This window comes from Littorina saxatilis, linkage group LG3, assembly GCF_037325665.1.
Source record: "Littorina saxatilis isolate snail1 linkage group LG3, US_GU_Lsax_2.0, whole genome shotgun sequence".
Taxonomy (NCBI): Eukaryota; Metazoa; Mollusca; class Gastropoda; order Littorinimorpha; family Littorinidae; genus Littorina; species Littorina saxatilis.
This window is the reverse complement of record NC_090247.1, coordinates 42,829,339-42,848,607: the sequence shown is the minus strand read 5'-3', so window position 1 is coordinate 42,848,607 and position 19,269 is coordinate 42,829,339. Positions and strand designations below refer to the sequence as shown.

Below are 19,269 nucleotides of genomic sequence, written 5' to 3'. Positions count from 1 at the left end.
ATCCGCAAGACGAGGAGTCGATTTCAGCTAATGTTTCCAGTACATGCGGCCGAATTCAGTGCATGTATCCTGTTTAGAATGTTATGACACAACGGCAAAGCACAATCCCCCCGCCCCCCATATAAGCACACACGCACGCATAGCCTACACACAAACACACACACACGCATGCACGCATACACACACACACACACACACACACACACACACACACACACACACACACACACACAATGTGAGTACATTTGTATTGTTATCTTGTTCTACTTCCTCTTACCTGCAGTCCCTTGTTCCAATTTTTTTCTCTAGAGCCATCTTATACTGGAAAAGGAAAAACACACATCTTGTGTGTGTTGTAACAAAAGAAAAAAGTCTATTCATCTGACCCAAAGAGAGACTTCGCTATCTAAGATATTTGTTTAGCTCAGAACATAGACCTATATTAGGTCCCTGCTCAGAAGAAGTTCAAGCAAAATGACAAGCACGTGGCTCTATGGTACGGCTCTACTGTGCATGGTGTTTCCAACAGCTCATCAAAGTAATAGCTTCAGATCATGGCGGTCACAAAGCATCACCAAGGGAGACTATCCCTTCTTGAACGCTTCCCTCCCCTGGGCAGAACGCGTGGATGACCTTGTGGCTCGTCTGACCTTGGAAGAGATTCAGGTGCAGCTCAGCAGCGGAGGGGGGGCTCCTGCCCCCGCTATTCCTCGTCTGGGGATCGGACCGTACCAATGGTTTTCCAACTGTGGGCGCGGGGATGTTGGTGCTCCTGGTAATGCTACGGCTTTTCCTCAGGCCATCGGTTTGGCCGCTGCTTTCAGGTATAAGTGATGCGTTCTTGAATTCAGCCGTTTGCTAGTTTAACACGCTTACAACAAAACTGTGATACTTGTAACTCGGCTTCCAAAAAGATACGGTGGAATGAAATATCTTCCTCGTTAGCATAATTATTTGGTGTGTTTGTGTGTGCGTGTGATGTCAGTCAAAGAAAGATGGCAATTTAAGGTCGGCACAACAATGTTGCGCAGTCAACAGTAAACCAATTCTTTGAGCGGGAGTGGGTTGGGGTTGAGGACGAGATAAGTCAAGAACAACATATCCCCATTGTCACGACTTTCTTGATGTATATTTTTGGTGTATATTAGGAGTTCTTTTTCCTCGCCTTGCAGTCCTGACCTGAGATTCCGTGTGGCGCAGGCCACGTCTATCGAACAGCGTGCAAAACACAACGACTTCGTCAAGCAGGGATTGTACTCCGTCCACACGGGTCTGTCCTGTTTCTCCCCAAACATCGACCTCCTTAGAGATCCTAGATGGGGACGCAATCAGGTATAGCTAGGCTACTAGTCATCATGTAATAGCTTCGTTAGAACACTGACTGACTTATTAAGTTAATACAAATGTCCCAAGCTGTCTCGACATCGTTTGAGTAATCCTTCGACTGTTGGTACAGCAACGTTCTTCGACCGACTTTTGATGCGCATAATTGCCGTACTTAAAACATGCATTACTATTTTCTAAAATTTTAGCAACGTTCTTTTACCATTGATTTTGTAGTATAAAACCAAGACACACATGATTTTTTTCTCCAAAATTCTGCTGTTTCTACCCGGCGCGTGACTTTACAGGATTCACTGAGTTCAACGATCTGTTCTGAATAAGCAGCATCTGCTTACTGCAACTCAATTCTGCAACGATTCATATGCAATGCTAGCTAGGGCTTATATGCCACCACAGGAAGTTTTAGCAATCAGAAGAACACTTCGGCAAGACGCTTTGCTAGCTGACATAAACTATCAAACATGTGAATCCTGCTTTAAAAAAAGCAACAACAAAAGCGCTTCTATTTATGTTATGCCTATTATTTTCCCAACGCAGGAAACTCCAGGGGAGGACCCTTACATGAGCGGCGTTCACGCTCAGCAGTTTGTGAGGGGCATTCAGGGTGACCACCCCAGATATGTACGGGTCAGTGCTGCCTGCAAGCATTTTACTGCTTATGGTGGACCCGAGAACATCCCTGTGTCAAGGAAAAGCTTCAACGCCGAGGTTCGATGATAGAGATTAAGTATGGTTTGTTTTACAGCACAATAGATATAATCGACTCATAAAATAGGGTTAAATGGGTTTAATAGGGTCTTGTTGAGCGGTAAAGAATGCCCTTTGATTTGTAGCACTTTTTGTTTTTATTCCTCTAGATCGCTTTAAGGGTTTTCTGCCTTTTTCGAATAAATAGATATTTGGAAAGTTAGAGGACAGATGAACAGTTTTATTCTGTTTAGTCCTATTTTCATGTTGACCTCCCCCTTTTGTTTTGTGTGCGCTTTTCCCCTAGCTTGGATGAAATTGATTAAACTCCTTTACATCAAATCAAAAACTGAAGTAAATAATACAACAACAACAACAACATCATCATAAACATCAACAACAACAACAACAACAACAGACTTGTAAACATATCTTCCATCGAATTGCTTGCTGTTGTTCTAGATGGTCGCAAATCAGTTTTGTTTTTAATTATTTTGTTCTTATACAACTCAGCCATGTTTTCATTCTATGCGCTTAGGTTTCCATGAGGGATCTTCGGATGTCATTCTTACCGCAGTACAGAATGTGTGTTGAGGCAGGGACCTACAGCATATACACCACCTTTAATGCGTGAGTCACCCGGTTCGAATCCGGGCCGGGACGGACACGGGTCAACTTTATGTGCAGACCCAGAGACGGTATCCATCTCCCACCCCCGTGTCACCACAATGGCACGTTAAAGATCTCGGTCATTCTACCATAAGTGCAGATGACTGATACCACCTAAACACCCATACATCAAAAGCCGTGAGGGCGTAAAAACTCAAATCGTATAAACCAATTCATGTCCAATATAGGCAATTAAGACCTGACGGACAATAATTAAGCCCCTTAAAATTTACTAGTCACCCGGCTAGTCTGTCTGTTTGACATCTGTCCACTGCAACTTGTTATTCTGTATTATGCATGCATACTAAATGAGCAAGCCTTCTCTGATCTCACAATTGCGAAATTTCTGTTCGAGCAGAATCAACGGTTCGTGTGTCAGAAGTGGTTTGGATGCACCGCTTTCACATTAGCTCCGCGATTCGTGTACCCTAGCTGTAGAAGGCACTGAAAGAGTGTCTATGACCGCATACTAGTGATGTTTTAGTTAGCCCCCCCCCCCCCCAAAAAAAAAGTCTGTTTACGGTAACATAGGCAACCAAAAAAGGGTCGGTAGGTCGGGATTTATTTTTCTCCAAAAAACCATATTTTAAGTTATTTTGCCAAAAAACAAAGACTTTTTTTCTTTTTTTTCTCCCCCAAATGCCAAAAAAAGTCTAGGGTCGCGCGAAAAAATAGGGTCGGTCGGGATACCGTAAACAGACTATTTATTTTATTTTTTTGGCCTTATCCCTCTTGTTGCTAGTATGCCGTCATAAATGAAATTAAAAATTTAACTGATAAGGTTTAAATCAAATTAATTTTAAAAATGAATGAATGAAATTGAAAATAAATCAAGCAGCTGCTTACTGTGATGCTATTTTGTCAGACAGAGAAAACACCGGGTTTACATTTCCCTAGGTATGTATGATACATGTAGGGGAGAGTTACTGGTATCGTACCACTTAAGGACAAACAGCTCTATAGCGCAACCATTTTATGCTAGGCACTTCAAATTGTCCATAAACACTCATCTCCTGTGCCTTCAACGTTCCGTATATTGTTTGCAATGAAAAAAACGCAAACTTGGTTTCAGTACGAATTTAAAAAAATCATCCAAATGGTACGAATTACAAGACCAGTTCTGTAATGCGTACCTGTCAGTCACTTATAACGTACTGGGGGTACGATATTAGTGACCTTGTGGTACAATATCAATAACTCTTGAAGCAGCGTTGAAGCCCATTCCGTTTGCAATGGCTGCCAGACATTTTTTCATGTCCTCTGATGTCCAGTTCGAGGGGGAAAGCATTTTTCTGAAACAACTTCAGGCTTCAGACTTCTTAATAAGTACTCCTAAATGGATCATTTGGCAATTAATAGGAGGTTGTGTCATCCTGCATATCGTACCAGAAGTCATTGTTATCGTACCACCGGTACTATATCAAGACTCTGGCTGGTACGATATGCGTGACTTCGGTAGGCTGGACAATAAGTAGATCTAGCCTTCCACATGTAAAGCAAAGGCCAACGTTTTGATCCAAATGCAGCCTACACTCAACAAGGTATTAAAGGCACAGTAAGCCTCCCGTAAACCATCACAGAGCTCCCCGAGCGTCTAAATACAGTACAAGCATACTTCCATTTGAACGCTCACCGAACGGGAATATCCTGGCTGCTTTCTGTCGAGCGTGAGACATTTTCAAAGAATTTATTTTCGTAGACTTGTTCCGTTAACAACAACGGCGCCTCGTTTTTGCGCTAGACCTAACTTTTAAAATCTAAATAATAAATTGACAGCTTGTTACACAAACATTCTTTAATCATAAAAGAATTCGTTTTTCATCAAGACAAGATCAGAACAATTCGAAGTTGTGAAAGTTTAAAAAAAAAAAGCCCGGAAGCAGGGTCACGCAAGGGTCGTAGCAGACGACGGCCGGTTTATCAGTGCAAATCGCCGTTCCTCTCAACAGTCAAAAGCCATCGCTAGAGTTCTTGTGAACCACAGCCGTTGTTTCGTGCATAAAAAAAACGTGCTATTGTAGATAAGCTCACGTCGAGTCGCATTCAAACGACTAACTATGACGACTGCATTGTGAAAAGGGAAAACTGGATCACACGGGTTCACGATGGCTCAGGGGTAAGATAAACCACGCAAAAATAAATTCTTTGAAAATTGTTCGCTCTTTACGGAGGGCACCTAGGATGTTCTCAATTGGTGAGTGTTTAAATGAAATGGTGTTTGTACTGTGTGTAAAAGCCTGACCGTATCTGTGATGGTTTACGGGAGGCTTACTCTGCCTTTAATGTATAGTCAAGTTAATTTGCTCAGTGGTGTAGTCTTTGCATAGTCACACAAATTTGTCACTACGAAAATAACATCAAAATGCGAAAAAAGTGAATTTTTCTTTCTTGCTGGTGGTTTTCTCGCTAGCTGCCATGTTGACATTGGAAGAATGCTTCTTTCCTACGGGGTTCTCCCCACACTTCAGCAGGGGCTTCAGGCATTCGTCATTTCGCGGGAATGGGGGTGGTACGATATGGATAACAGGTACGCAACCAGTAACTCTCCCCTACTATGATTAGTGGCACACGTTAAAAACTGAAGCTTCGGAGATCGAACTAGCCATTTCAGTTCTTTGAACAAGAAGAACAAGAACACGAATTTGTATGTATTTATTATTGTTGCTCTCCAAATATCATTTGCTCTCACAAATGCAAAACATCTGAATATGCAGAATCAACGGTGTGCCAGCCGTGGGCAATAAGTGGCTGCTAACGGATGTGTTACGTAACGAGTGGAACTTCACGGGGTACGTGTCGTCTGAATCTGGAGCCATCGAGAACGCTCTGAAGAGCTTCCACTACGCTAACAACACCGTCGACATTGCCGCTGTCTGCTTCAACGCGGGTTGCAACCTGGACTTCCCCGGGGGAGAGAAACACCCGGCTTACATGTCCCTTGGTATGCATTTGATAAATGGCTAACGTTGACCTTCGGAAAGCTGGATTGGAGTTTCCATCAATAGGGATCCACGTGAAAGCGTTTCTGAACCTAAACGTTTCACTCCTGAAATGGTAACACTTTTGCTTGCATTTAGCGCTCCCCGTAGATGAGGGGAAGAGGTACATTGCACGAGCATTACAAACCACTGACCATTGAGATTTTACGAAAAGAAAGTGAGGGATTTCATCATTTGTTTTCAGCCCATCCGCATGTAATGGGGACAACCATAGCTTCGCAAAACTCGCTTTTCAAAAGTGAGTGTGCGCTGCTGACGTTAATGAATATGTTTATAACAATGAGCTGCTGACGTCTTCTATGGCATGCGTGGGTTGCAACAGTTACGTTTCTTTTGTTTACTTTTTTTTTTTTTAAGAAGTAAAGCTTGTCTGATAACCTGTTATGTTCAACTTTCCCGAGCAGCTGAAACTGGCTAAGCTAGCTTTATTCGTAACTATTGAACTACATCTTTTTTGATACCACTAACAGTTGATGCAGTTAAACAAGGCAAAGTTAAAGAGAGCTTTGTACGGGAACAAGCCAAAGCCCTCTTCAACACGCGCATGCGTCTGGGCGAGTTTGACCCACCGGAAATGAATCCATACACTCAGATTGACCCGGAAGCAGTCGTGGAAAGCGCGGAGCACCAGGCACTGGCGTTGGAAGCAACGCTGAAGAGCTTCGTTCTCCTGAAAAATGATGGCGTCCTTCCTTTTTCCAAACCCTGGGATACTATTGGGGTACGTACTGAACACGCACAAATGATGAGTAAACAGCAGAAATCTGTAAAAATGTATCACATAGCGGAGGGCTGTTCATAGGACTTTGTATCCCTGTCATATGTTTATTGTTTGCATCTCCAATGCACTCACTCGTGTGCACACATGTATCGCATGTAGGCCTAATTTAATCTGTTTCGCAAAAAAAAAAAAGAGAAGAAAACAACAAAACAAAAAGCAACATAAAAAACAGACATTTTAACCAACCACTATAAAATGTACGTACGCAAATCTAAAGACAAACAAACCAGTAACATTAAAAAGTAAACGAAAGAAAGAAAAAAGAAACAAATAGAAAGAAAGAAAGAAAAAAAGTATATATACAAAAAAAAAAGGAATGAAAGAAAGCACTCTTGCAAATTTTTTGAAGTGTGCAAAGTTCAAAAAGAAAATAGGGATACACAATCCTCACTCTTTTCTTCCTTCCAAGGTTGTGGGTCCCATGGCAAACGACACACACCAGTTGACAGGAGACTACTCGGCCAACACTGACCCTTCCTACGTCACTTCGCCACTAGACGGTCTGCGGAAACTAACCAGTGTTGTGCAGTTTGCTTCTGGCTGTGACAGCAACGTGTGCAACAATTACAACTCTGCTGCCGTTAGGAATACCGTGACAGGAACGCAGGTCAACTTCGTAGTGCTCGGTACAGGTGGGAGACAGTTCAAGGCCACTTTAAGCCTGTCCTTCTCGGCGAAGTCGACTACGCGAAGTATACTTCGCGAAGCTGGCGTCAGGAAGTCGTTGCGAAGTCGTTGCGAAGTCGTTGCGAAGTCTTTGCGAAGTCGACTTCGGTCTGAATGAAGGACCGTCTATAGGGCATAGGAGTTCTGTATGCGCAAACTGGTTTTTTTTCGCCTGGAAACTTGTCACAATTGATAAACGATATTATTTTGATTTCAGCTCCACTGCAGTAAAGAAAGTGGCACATGCATTATTCGTGAGTCGTTGCGATCTTTTTCAACTTAAACAAATCTTACATTAAGTTTTGAATCCTGATGCAATCAATAACTGAATAATAAGTGTAAGCAAACGGTTACTGACAGATCAATACGCACACTATTCCTGACTCTTTCAGAAGCGTCAGACTGAGACATTATACTTTCCCGTTGGAAGGTCATGTTATTACAGTTTTAGATTGATTCCAATGTTTTTCATTTTGTCCAAAGGTCAAAGTATCGAAGCAGAAGGTCACGACCGACCAGACATGGAGTTTGCAGGACACCAGAAGCAAGTTCTTCTGGACACGTTAGAAACAGGTAGGTCTTAAAGGGAGACAAAGAATGGGAGACAGTGTGTGTGTGTGTGTGTGTGTGTGTTGATTAAAACACTGAAGCAAGAAAAGAGGTGTTGGAAGTTAAGTGCAAATATTCAATTGGATGTATGAACAAGCGATGCTGTTAGTCAAGTGTTGACGTGCTGGTTCATATATTTAAAACAATACAACGCCGTATTTCATGTGTTTTTGCAGGCTACTAACGCCAATTCTTGACCTGCCAAGATAAACAAAAAAAAAGGTTCATGACAAAATCCGACTCAGCACTGCATGAGGTGAAATTGTGTGCCAACAGAATTTTATTCAAAGAATTTCCCGTGCAATTATTCTTGTATGCACCCTATCACTTTGAAAAAACTGTCCTCGTATTTTTCAGCGCCCAACACGCCACTGGTGCTTCTACTTTATAGCGCCTCTCCGGTCAACATCACTACATTTGCTGACGACCCCCGCGTGAGGGCCATAGTGCAGGGTTTCCTGCCCGCACAGGCTGCCGGTACGGCCCTCACACACCTCTTGCTGAATGACCTACCTGGGGCTGTACCTGCCGGGAGACTGCCCTACACATGGCCCGCTCTGGCATCACAGGTGAGTCTCCAGAGTGAAAATACTCGACAAACAATTTGACACTCCTCCACTTCTTTCTGCTTAGTGCATCGATCTGATGTTGCACAAGGTGGGAAAATGGTATCAATTTGCTGACAAATTTCATTTGTGGTGTCCAAGACAAGTGAAGCAAAATATCTATGAGCATTTTATATTGTGTGTAGATAATAGGGATGCGTTTGGGCAAATAGTCTGGATTGCACTGTTTGCAAATGGATATTGAACTGCTTTTGGAGGATGGGGGTGGGGGGGGGGGGGGGGGGGGGGGGGGGGGTAGGAGGGGGGGGGGAGGGGGTATGTAGGGCTCACTTTAAATTGTATTGTTTTTGTGTTTTGTTTTTGTGTCGGGCAAATCAATGTACTTATTTCTGTCGGTTCTGTTGCACTCATCGTGCGTCAAGGTTAAAAAGATAAAAAGGTCGACACACCATGATTGCAACATGCAAGGTCACGTGCAGTATGTGCCCTTGATTCGTCTTTTGGTTAAGTGCCACAGTGGAAACTATCAACAGAATAGCTTCATAACATGTTGTATATCAGCGTTTTGTGTGTGTGTGTATTATTAGTGAGCGCTGAACAAATGACAACTTCAATCATTTCCCTTTCTCCTTGCAGATCCCCCCGATGGTGAACTACTCGATGGCGGGCAGGACGTACCGCTATTTCCAAGGGGACCCCCTGTATCCATTTGGCTACGGCCTGTCCTACGTGACCTTCACCTACCTGGGCCTGCGGTACGACAAGGTGGTGCAGGCTGGACACAACATGACAGGGGCCGTCTCCCTCACCAACCATGGCCATGTGGAGGCTGATGAGGTAGGATACGGGAACAAGAACAAGAAGTTTACCAACACTTTCAGTCCATGGCCTTCGTCAATTACAAGTGCAATAGAACCTCCTTTTTTTACCCCCTGATTTTAAGACGTTCCCCCTTTTAAAGGTGGACGTCTACATTTTTGCTTTTTTTCGCTTAAAAAGTTATGTCAGATGATGAATGAACCATGGGGAAAAAAGTTATAGAAAAACAAATATATGTAAAAAAAAATTTGGGGGGGCGTAGCGTGACTCACGCTTCCAATATTTTGTTTTCTGTTTGCTGAGAACATGTGTTTTGCCTAAACATACTGACCAATCAAATTCATGTCACTATGCTTATAGCCACGCCCAAACAAGTGCAGCAACAGTTTGACACTGGAGCGCTGTCCACGCTTTTTTTTTAAACGCACGAAATGCACGGGATTTGAAAGGAGTTTTGCGCTTGGCATTTTCCAAATAAGGATATCCTACTATGAGTACTACGCTGAAATACTACAATGAATTTTCAAACGGCTACACTGGCTTCGTCTTTCCTGATCGAAAGGGGGTGTATTGTTGATATTTGTAGATAATAGACTCTGTATTTTAATGGTCAAATGGCGATTTCGTTATAAAAATGTAGACAAGGTCCTTTAACACCTTGCTTTTTCAGATTTGTTCACCATTATGTTTCTTTTAACGGTTCTTTCCTTTGTTCACCATTATGTTTCTTTTAAAGGCTCTTTCCTTTGTTCACCATTATGTTTCTTTTAAAGGCTCTTTCCTTTGTTCACCATTATGTTTCTTTTAAAGGCTCTTTCCTTTGTAAGACTTTATTTTCTCATATTTTGTAGGTTTTAAAAGGGAATTTTATGGCATGCCTAATTTTCTGGGCTAGAGATTGAAACTTTCCGCTAAAAAACACACACCTCCATTCGTATTCTCTTTTGGGTATATTTCTCACACTTTTCACTAGCAATATTTAAAATGAACAGGAAACATTATGATCATTTAAAAGAAAAGCTGGCTTTTATTTGTGCTTCACAATCTGCTTTAAAAACATGATAATCTCTGCTTCCGCACATGTTGTAGGGAAGAATAAACAAAATTAATGTAGAATGTTGCGTTTGGCTTTGATGTCAGTAAACAACACTTACAGGCATATTCTCTCAGGTTTTGTAATGTTGTTGTTGTTGTTGTTGTTGTTTTTGTTGATGTCGTTGTTGTTGTTGATGTTGTTGTTGCTGCTGTTGTTGTTGTTGTTGTTGTTGTTGTTGTTGTTGTTGTTTTGTTGAACGTCTTGGGAATTTTGTGTGTGCATGAATACAAATATTTAGCTTTGGACCAGCTCAAACACAACTTCGAAATTAAACGCCATTAACGACTTTCCATGAATAACAACGAATAACAAAAGTATAGCCATGCTTTGCCAATTTCTGCCTCCACTCTTAGGCCGTGCAAGTGTACATCAGCTGGACAGACAAGTTGCTACCAGCGCCCAAGCTCCAGCTGGCCTGGTTTGACCGTGTGACCATCAAGTCACGTGACACCATTCACGTCAACTTCACTGTGGACGCTCGTCAGATGGCGCTGTGGTTTTATGACGGCTGGGAGGTCAGGGCTGGTGAGTGTGCTTTGAGAAAGAGCGTATTTAGGGGGTAAAGTTTGAAGGTATGGGCGTAAGAGACAGCCAACAAGAGCTCCCCTGGACTCTGGTACAACGGTAAACAACGGCACACCCCCCCCCCCCCCCCCATCCCGCATCCACCCCCTTTTAGACTTCCACACATCAGGTCTTAAAAGGAATGGAGTCTTAAAATAGAAGTAAACTAACTAGAGATTTAAAGCGACATTTTGGAAACTAAGGTCTTAAAGAAGAGGGGGGGGGGGGGTGGGTGGGGTAGAACATAATCTAACAAGTCGCGTAAGGCGAAATTACTACATTTAGTCAAGCTGTCGAACTCATGGAATGAAACTGAACGCACTGTATTTTGTCACCAAGACAGTACAGCTTCGTCAATCCTCGCGTGAAGGAAATCGCTCACCTTCCACGTGCAAAACGTAGTGATATTGACACGTCAGATTAGCGCGGTAGCGTATTGTGCTAAGCAGGAAAGCGCGCTTTTCTGTATTCTTGTTAATTTTCTGAGCTTGTTTTGACTACAACCTATCATATCTATATGTTTTTGGAATCATGAAATGATAAAGAATAAGATGAAATCATTTTTGGATCGATTTCTTAAATTTTAATCGTAAGACTAATTAATCTATTTTCGTTAATTGTGATCACATTTTAAGAGTAAACATAACATATGTATATATGTTTAGATTCAGAATGTGATGAAGAATACGATGCAATCAATTTTAAATCTGTTTGCGAAAAATGTATTTTAATGACAACTTTAATGAGCACTCATTAATTAATTTTTAAGCCTCCAAGCTGAAATGCAATACGAAAGTCCGGGCTTCGTCGAAGATTACTTGACCAAAATTACAACCAATTTGGTTGAAAAATGAGAGCGTGACAGTGCCGCCTCAACTTTCACGAAAAGTCGGATATGACGTCATCAAAGACATTTATCAAAAAAATTAAAAAAACGTCTAGAGGTACCATACTCAGGATCTCTCATGTCAAGTTTCATGAAGATCGGTCCAGTAGTTTTCTCTGAATCGCTCTACACACACACACAGACACGCACACATACACCACGACCCTCGTCTCGATTCCCCCCTCTACGTTAAAACATTTAGTCAAAACTTGACTAAATGTAAAAACGAGGGTTACTGTGGAGAAGTATGTTGTTTGTTTTGTTTCACTCAAAAAGACAGATTCGGGACGTTTCACACACACAAAAAGGCACCGTGTGATCGCCTAGTGTTCAGATATGCTTACACTATAACTGAAAATAAAGAAGTTGTTGAAAGTTGTCCAAGCTGAGAGAGAGAAACATGTCATTTGGACGCGGAGTGAGCAAATGAATGACCAAAAAACCCCGATAGTTTTGACTTGGAGTTTCGTTTCACTGCGATATAACCATGCTTAGTATCTGAGGGAATGAACAGAACTAAAATTAACAAGTTTGATATTTCTGAGCCAAATCTACTATCTCTTTTCACTATGAGTTTGCTTCATTAGTAATTTTCTGAAATCATTAAAACCTGCGTTTCTTTTTTCTACAGGCGACATGATGTTGTATGTGGGAGGTCAGCAGCCCAACCAGAAGCGACAGGTTCCCTCCAATGTGATCGCTGGTCGCTTCACTATACAGGGATCCATGTACATGGGCAAATATTAAAGCGAGATGACGCGCACTGAATTTTGAGACGATGCTGGTATTTGATGGCGAATTACGAATTTAGCGCAATAGGTTCACCATAACTGATGCACTAATCAATCCAAACTAATGGTAACAACGATTTCTGTCTCTCACTGTCTCTCTGTCTCTGTCTGTCTGTCTGTCTGTCTGTCTGTCTGTCTGTATCGTCTGTCTGTCTGTCTGTCTGTCTGTCTATCTGTCTGTCTGTCTGTGTCTTTCTCTGTGTGTGTGTGTGTCTCTCTCTCTGTCTCTGTCTGTCTGTCTGTCTGTCTCTCTCTCTCTGTCTCTGTCTGTCTGTCTGTCTGTCTGTCTCTCTCGCACTGTATAGGTAGGGCAGTATTTGGTAATACTGAAAAAGTAGTAATCTTTGTTCACATCTGTTTGTCGTTCTTTGTTCTTTGTTTGTCTTCATAGTGCTGTACAGAAATGATTTATTCCTTCTTACTTTTGAGAAGGGGAGACCCGTGTCAGATCAAACGTCAGTCTAAATTCTTGAGTAATCCAGATCAATCAAACATCCAGACACGCATACACGCACGCACCCACGCACGCACACACACTAACACACACACACACACGCAAGCACGCACGCCAAATCTTCCCGTAGAACTGAACAGAACAAACAGCTTCTTTTCCACAAGACTCTCCGTTTATTGGCGTTTTCAGGCACGCTAAAGTACGAAATGGCATACATTAATTTGTTTTAAGTTCATCCGTTGGTGAAAGCAGATTTAATTGTTTTAAATTTAATGAACATTTTAATGTAAAAAAGAGATTGAAATTTCACGAAACGCATTTACACAAGCGTTTGTGTGTGTGTGTGTGTGTGTGTGTGTGTGTGTGCTGTGCTTTGTGTGTTGTGTGGGTTGTGTGTGTGTGAGTGTGAGTGTGTGTTCGTTTGAGTGCGTGTGTGTGTGTGTTATTGCGTGTGTGTGTGTGTAGGCGCGCACTCGTACAGGCAACCGTTTTGTGTGCGTCTGTGTATATTCCTGCTTTGACTGAGAATCCTTATCCAATTACTTCATCCGCTCCGCCCCTGAAACCGCACACAAACACATCAATTAACTCTTCACACGAATGAATGAAATGAGAAAATTGGCCACAGCAAAAAGGTAATGTGTGCAGATCGAGCTTTGCTGTACATGCTTTGACCTTCTTTTTTGTGATTGATGTTTTCTTACGTGAATAAGTCACGATACGAGTTCCTAGCTGACATTATTAGGCTATCCAGGAGGATACAGGAGAGTACAATCAAATAGAGGGACATGCACGCACGCCCGCACGAACATAATTATACACACATACACACACTGAATGGGCACACGAAGGACATAAAAAGCACGTGCACTAATTGCACGCACTAAGTACGCACCGAAACACACACGCGCACACACACACACGCTCGCACACACGCACACACACACACATGCATATACACACAATAACACATACACACACACACACACTTACACACATGCGCGCGCGCGCGAGTGCTTGAAGCAACAACAAAAATAGAAATAAACGTAATCACTATACTTACTCCTGTTGGCAGATGAAGGAATGACCGATTTTACAATTCCAGTCCCACCAGATGCCGTCAGTGCGCGTGGTAACGCAGTCTTCATTATGGTTGCCATCGTTTGGCTCTGTGGAGCCCCAGTTGGTGTACCTGGGGTACATCAGTCCTGGTTCGGGTACCACACGAACTTTCCCTCCTCGCCCAGGTCCTCCAAAGCGATCCATGTGTTTCCGCCTGAAAAGACGTTTAAAAGGAATATTCGTGGAAACAAAAAAAAAAAAACCACAAAAACACGAGCAGCTGCACAGTTCAGTTCATGATACACGAATTCCGGAAATAACTCTGTCTTGTGTGTATAGGCTGTGAAAGAGTGAATACTGCTGCTTTCAGTGAAGAATCTTGTTTTTGATGATTGTCTTTTTTTCCTTGTACTGCAGCTGGGACGTGAACTGTTCCTTTGAGGCACCTTCCTTGGCAAGTTTGTCTGCAGCCTCGTTTCCTGCTATGTCACAATGAGCTGGCACCCACTGAAGCAAGAGGAAAACTAGAGCGGGAGAAAGATGACTACCACCTGCTCCAACGTGAAGAACAAGTCGTCCTACTCAGACTCCGCACTGGACATTATAAGATGTTTGATGGGTTGTTGACAGACCAGCTTTTTTGTCGGTCCGAGGGGGAGCATATCGTCTTTTGTTTCATATTTATTGACCAAGGCCGAAGGCCGCGGTCAATAAATATGAAACAAAAGTCGATACGCCCCGAGGACCGACAAAAAAGCTGGTCTGGCAACAAACCATCAAACATCGTTTTTGTCATCATTTTGGTGGTTCAACATTAAGTGAAAAATCAACACAGGGAGCCATGGTTTGAAACGCGAGTTCTGTTATTATAATGCATGTTCGGGGCCCCAGCACGTTGTTCAAAGCTGGCGTGCGAAAGCAACTTACTGTGTGTGATTTGAGTTTATAATGTTGAGACAAGTATGTCAGGTTTGAGGATGCGAAGTTCTGTAGGTTCCGACTACAGAGTGGTGTGTGAAACCAACAGTAAGCGCCTTTGAGACGATAGTGCCCACATGTTGCATTCGAGCGATGGGATTGTCGTATTTCAAACGAGGTGATTTGCTTGCACAGTCAGCGTTGACCATCTCACAACAGATCTGTTATGTGGATTATCGTGCGACGTTCGAGTCGGGGGCAAGGAATCGCAGGAAGCAAAGCTAAAGATGAGTCTTTTTCCATTGTCACCTTTCTTTCCGGTTGTTGGTGCATATAATATTGTGCGGACAAAATGATGCGACGGCGAGTGTTTTTTGCCTCCAAGATTTTGTGGTGTGGGTATTGTTTTGCTCGTTTCATACCCACACCAAAACATGAAACACACCCCACCCCACCCTCCCCCTCCCTCACAATCAGTCCATGAACACAAACACTGACACACACAAATTAATGATCAAGTTACCCACCCGGCCACCCCCCAACCCTTCACTTGCACACCTGCAACGCAGACGATCATCCTCAAAGTAGCTGTCGAACTCACAGAATGAAACTGAACGCAATGCCATTTTTCAGCAAGACCGTATACTCGTAGCATCGTCAGTCCACCGCTCATGGCAAAGGCAGTGAAATTGACAAGAAGAGCGGGGTAGTAGTTGCGCTAAGAAGGATAGCACGCTTTTCTGTACCTCTCTTTGTTTTAACTTTCTGAGCGTGTTTTTAATCCAAACATATCATATCTATATGTTTTTGGAATCAGGAACCGACAAGGAATAAGATGAAAGTGTTTTTAAATTGATTTGGACAATTTAATTTTGATAATAATTTTTATATATTTAATTTTCAGAGCTTGTTTTTAATTCGGATATAACATATTTATATGTTTTTGGAATCAGAAAATGATGGAGAATAAGATAAACGTAAATTTGGATCGTTTTATACATTTTTATTTTTTTTTACAATTTTCAGATTTTTAATGACCAAAGTCATTAATTAATTTTTAAGCCACCAAGCTGAAATGCAATACCGAAGTCCGGGCTTTGTCGAAGATTACTTGACCAAAATTTCAACCAATTTGGTTGAAAAATGAGGGCGTGACAGTGCCGCCTCAACTTTCACGAAAAGCCGGATATGACGTCATCAAAGATATTTATCAAAAGAATGAAAAAACGTATGGGGATTTCATACCCAGGAACTCTCATGTCAATTTTCATAAAGATCGGTCTAGTAGTTTAGTCTGAATCGCTCTACACACACACACACACACACGCACACACGCACACACCACATACACCACGACCCTCGTTTCGATTCCCCCTCGATGTTAAAATATTTAGTCAAAACTTGACTAAATATAAAAAGAAACCCCGTCGCACACCCCTCCATCCTGCAAACCACAGAATGCACGCCGTAAGCATACGTAAACAACTCAACAATTTCAACTACCACAAACTAACTCTTTGAACAACAAAACACATCATTCCTATCAAATAACATACCTACAATACCGTTCTCTCAAACGGTTTTCTAAAGCATTCAATAAACAAAAGTTTTCCCAAACATTCAACTCACAAAACAGTCTTCATGAACATTCAAATAAATCCTCCCCCAAGCAGCATACTCTTCTTCTCACTGCTTACCCATTTACAGAAAGAAAATTGTATTAACCTACCAGCAAAAGAATTCCTCACATCCCAAAGGATTTCAGCCTGTGACCAAACATGTCACACCAGGCGTCCAGAAAACACACGCACAAAAATATACGTTGTCTTTCTTCAGAATTCCAAGCAGAAAAGAAAGTCTCAGTAGACCCAGGGCCCAACATCCGCGTGCCTGCGTCACAAGGTTAACACACTTCGACTCGAGGGGTGTCGAGTACCTTGATTTTCTCTACTTGGTGTTTAACATCACCTTCAACTATTCAAAATCACATCGCGGCGGAGAGAAAAAGAGAGATGGAACAAAGTCACCTGTCAATTGTTTCTTGTTCACAAAAACATTAATCACAATTTTACTCCAGAAACGTATACCAAAAAACAATCGTTTTACCTATGCAAATTTAAGAATCGGCTCTTCCATCAGACCATTCTAATAAAGACAAAACACAGTCTCGGAAACCGTAGTGGATCCCCGATAGTACAGGGGTACCCGAGTTCACAAGTTCAAACGGATGTACACAAGTGTATGTGCACCGTAACTGTCGTCGGTCACAAGCTCACATCAATAACAGAGAAGAGGCTGTAGTTCCCTAGGTCAGGGAATACGGTATGTAAAATACAGGGCTCCTTTCTGTCGAGTTAGTTTGGCTACGTTTAAAGCCTTTTGCTAAAGAGAGAAACAAAATGTACAACGGTATAACAGATAGACCTCTCCATGAGACCTTGCCAACGACAGCTCTGCAAAACTTACAGGTGTCCACCGAAGCCCAGATGAGACATTGAAACAACGTTCTCCGAGCTGACAAACTAACAAGGGGAATCAATGCCTTACCCTGTCACGCACATATACACGTCCTTTCCAAGGCTCAAAATAGTTAGTGGAGAGCAGTTCCCAAAAGACATCCATGGACACGGAAGCTATGGCATAAGCCAAATGACCGTGCAGAACTAACCTGAAAGCAGCAGCTAACCCGATGACCTGGGGAAAAGCTGTAGCGTTGCCAGGAGCGCCAGCATCTCCACGGCCACAGTTGGACCACCACTGGTACGGTCCGATCCCCAGACGAGGAATTGCGGGGGCAGGAGTCCCCCCTCCGCTGCTGAGCTGGATCTGAATCTCTTTCAAGGTTAGACGAGCCACAAGGTCATCCACGCGTTCTGCCCAGGGGAGAGAAGCGTTCCAAAATGGGTAGTCTCCCTTGGAGAATGTGTGTGACTGCCATGATCGGAACAGAATGCTGTGATGAGCTGGCAGTAGCGCTGCAAAGATCACAGCTGCACTGTAAAAACCTGCCCAGGTTGTCATTTTGCTTGAACTGCACAGAGTTTGTTTTGAATATCTCAGACTACACAATTGTTTAGGCTTTGATCAGTAGCGATGTCACCTTTTCTCAACCGGCACGAGATGTTTCTTTTAAATTGTCCAGGTGGTCTTACAGAGAAATAAGTAGGCTCCTGAGGTAATTCATACGCTTTCGGCGTTATACCTGTACGTTATGACAAGACAAAGACGATCTGACTTGAATTTATAGTAGGCCTGACAACCACCCTTATTCACCCAACCCCAACCCTTTTTTGTGTGCTACTCTTTCCTGTTTCCCTGAATCTCAAGACATGCCTTCACTGTGTTGCTATTTCAAGCATTGCTGTCAGTTCTTTGTTCATATCAATATAAAAATCGTACCAGAAGATAAAAACGGAAAATAAGTATAATGCACACACAGACATACACACACACACACGCACACACAAACACACGCACGCGCGCACACACGCTCTCACGCCCATACCCACGGCACACACGAACACACACAAACACAAACACACACACACACACACACACACACACACACACACACACACACACACACACACTAGACACCAACCAATAAATCTAAAGTGGGTTGACCTAAATACAGGTCACAGAAACACTGGCAGATAAAAGGTAAGCACTTTTTCATGTTTGTACTTTAGCACATTTTTAAACTGTCATTATTTCTTAGAGATACTAAAAGCGTGTTCTACGAGAAACAATTCCTTTTTACATTTAGTCAAGTTTTGACTAAATGTTTTAACGTAGAGGGGGGAATCGAGACGAGGGTCGTGGTGTATGTGTGTGCGTGCGTTTGTGTGTGTGTGTCTGTGTGTGTGTGTAGAGCGATTCAGACTAAACTACTGGACCGATCTTTATGAAATTTGACATGAGAGTTCCTGGGTATGAAATCCCCGAACGTTTTTTTCATTTTTTTGATAAATGTCTTTGATGACGTCATATCCGGCTTTTCGTGAAAGTTGAGGCGGCACTGTCACGCCCTCATTTTTCAACCAAATTGGTTGAAATTTTGGTCAAGTAATCTTCGACGAAGCCCGGACTTCGGTATTGCATTTCAGCTTGGTGGCTTAAAAATTAATTAATGACTTTGGTCATTAAAAATCGGAAAATTGTAAAAAAAAATAAAAATTTATAAAACGATCCAAATTTACGTTCATCTTATTCTCCATTATTTGCTGATTCCAAAAACATATAAATATGTTATATTTGGATTAAAAACAAGCTCTGGAAATTAAATATATACAAATTATTATCAAAATTAAATTTTCGAAATCAATTTAAAAACACTTTCATCTTATTCCTTGTCGGTT

General features: G+C 42.3%; 2 protein-coding genes across 2 annotated transcripts; one reads left to right on the top strand and one right to left on the bottom strand.

Annotated features, from left to right (window-relative positions):
* The first annotated feature begins 322 nt into the window (after positions 1-322).
* On the top strand, positions 323-13,259 carry LOC138962419 (uncharacterized). The gene is made up of 12 exons (XM_070334223.1): positions 323-824; positions 1,173-1,332; positions 1,882-2,052; positions 2,570-2,661; positions 5,415-5,641; positions 6,170-6,420; positions 6,890-7,112; positions 7,630-7,719; positions 8,113-8,324; positions 8,958-9,158; positions 10,590-10,761; positions 12,318-13,259. The coding sequence occupies exons 1-12, from the start codon at positions 475-477 to the stop codon at positions 12,431-12,433; spliced, it is 2,265 nt and encodes a 754-aa protein (XP_070190324.1). The 5' UTR covers positions 323-474; the 3' UTR covers positions 12,434-13,259.
* A 103-nt stretch (positions 13,260-13,362) lies between these two features.
* Positions 13,363-18,190, bottom strand: LOC138962424 (uncharacterized). The gene is made up of 3 exons (XM_070334232.1): positions 17,580-18,190; positions 13,995-14,207; positions 13,363-13,490 (listed from the first exon to the last, which is right to left on the bottom strand). Exons 1-3 carry the CDS (start codon positions 17,930-17,932, stop codon positions 13,463-13,465), a joined length of 594 nt encoding a protein of 197 aa, XP_070190333.1. The 5' UTR covers positions 17,933-18,190; the 3' UTR covers positions 13,363-13,462.
* Between the last annotated feature and the right edge of the window lie 1,079 nt (positions 18,191-19,269).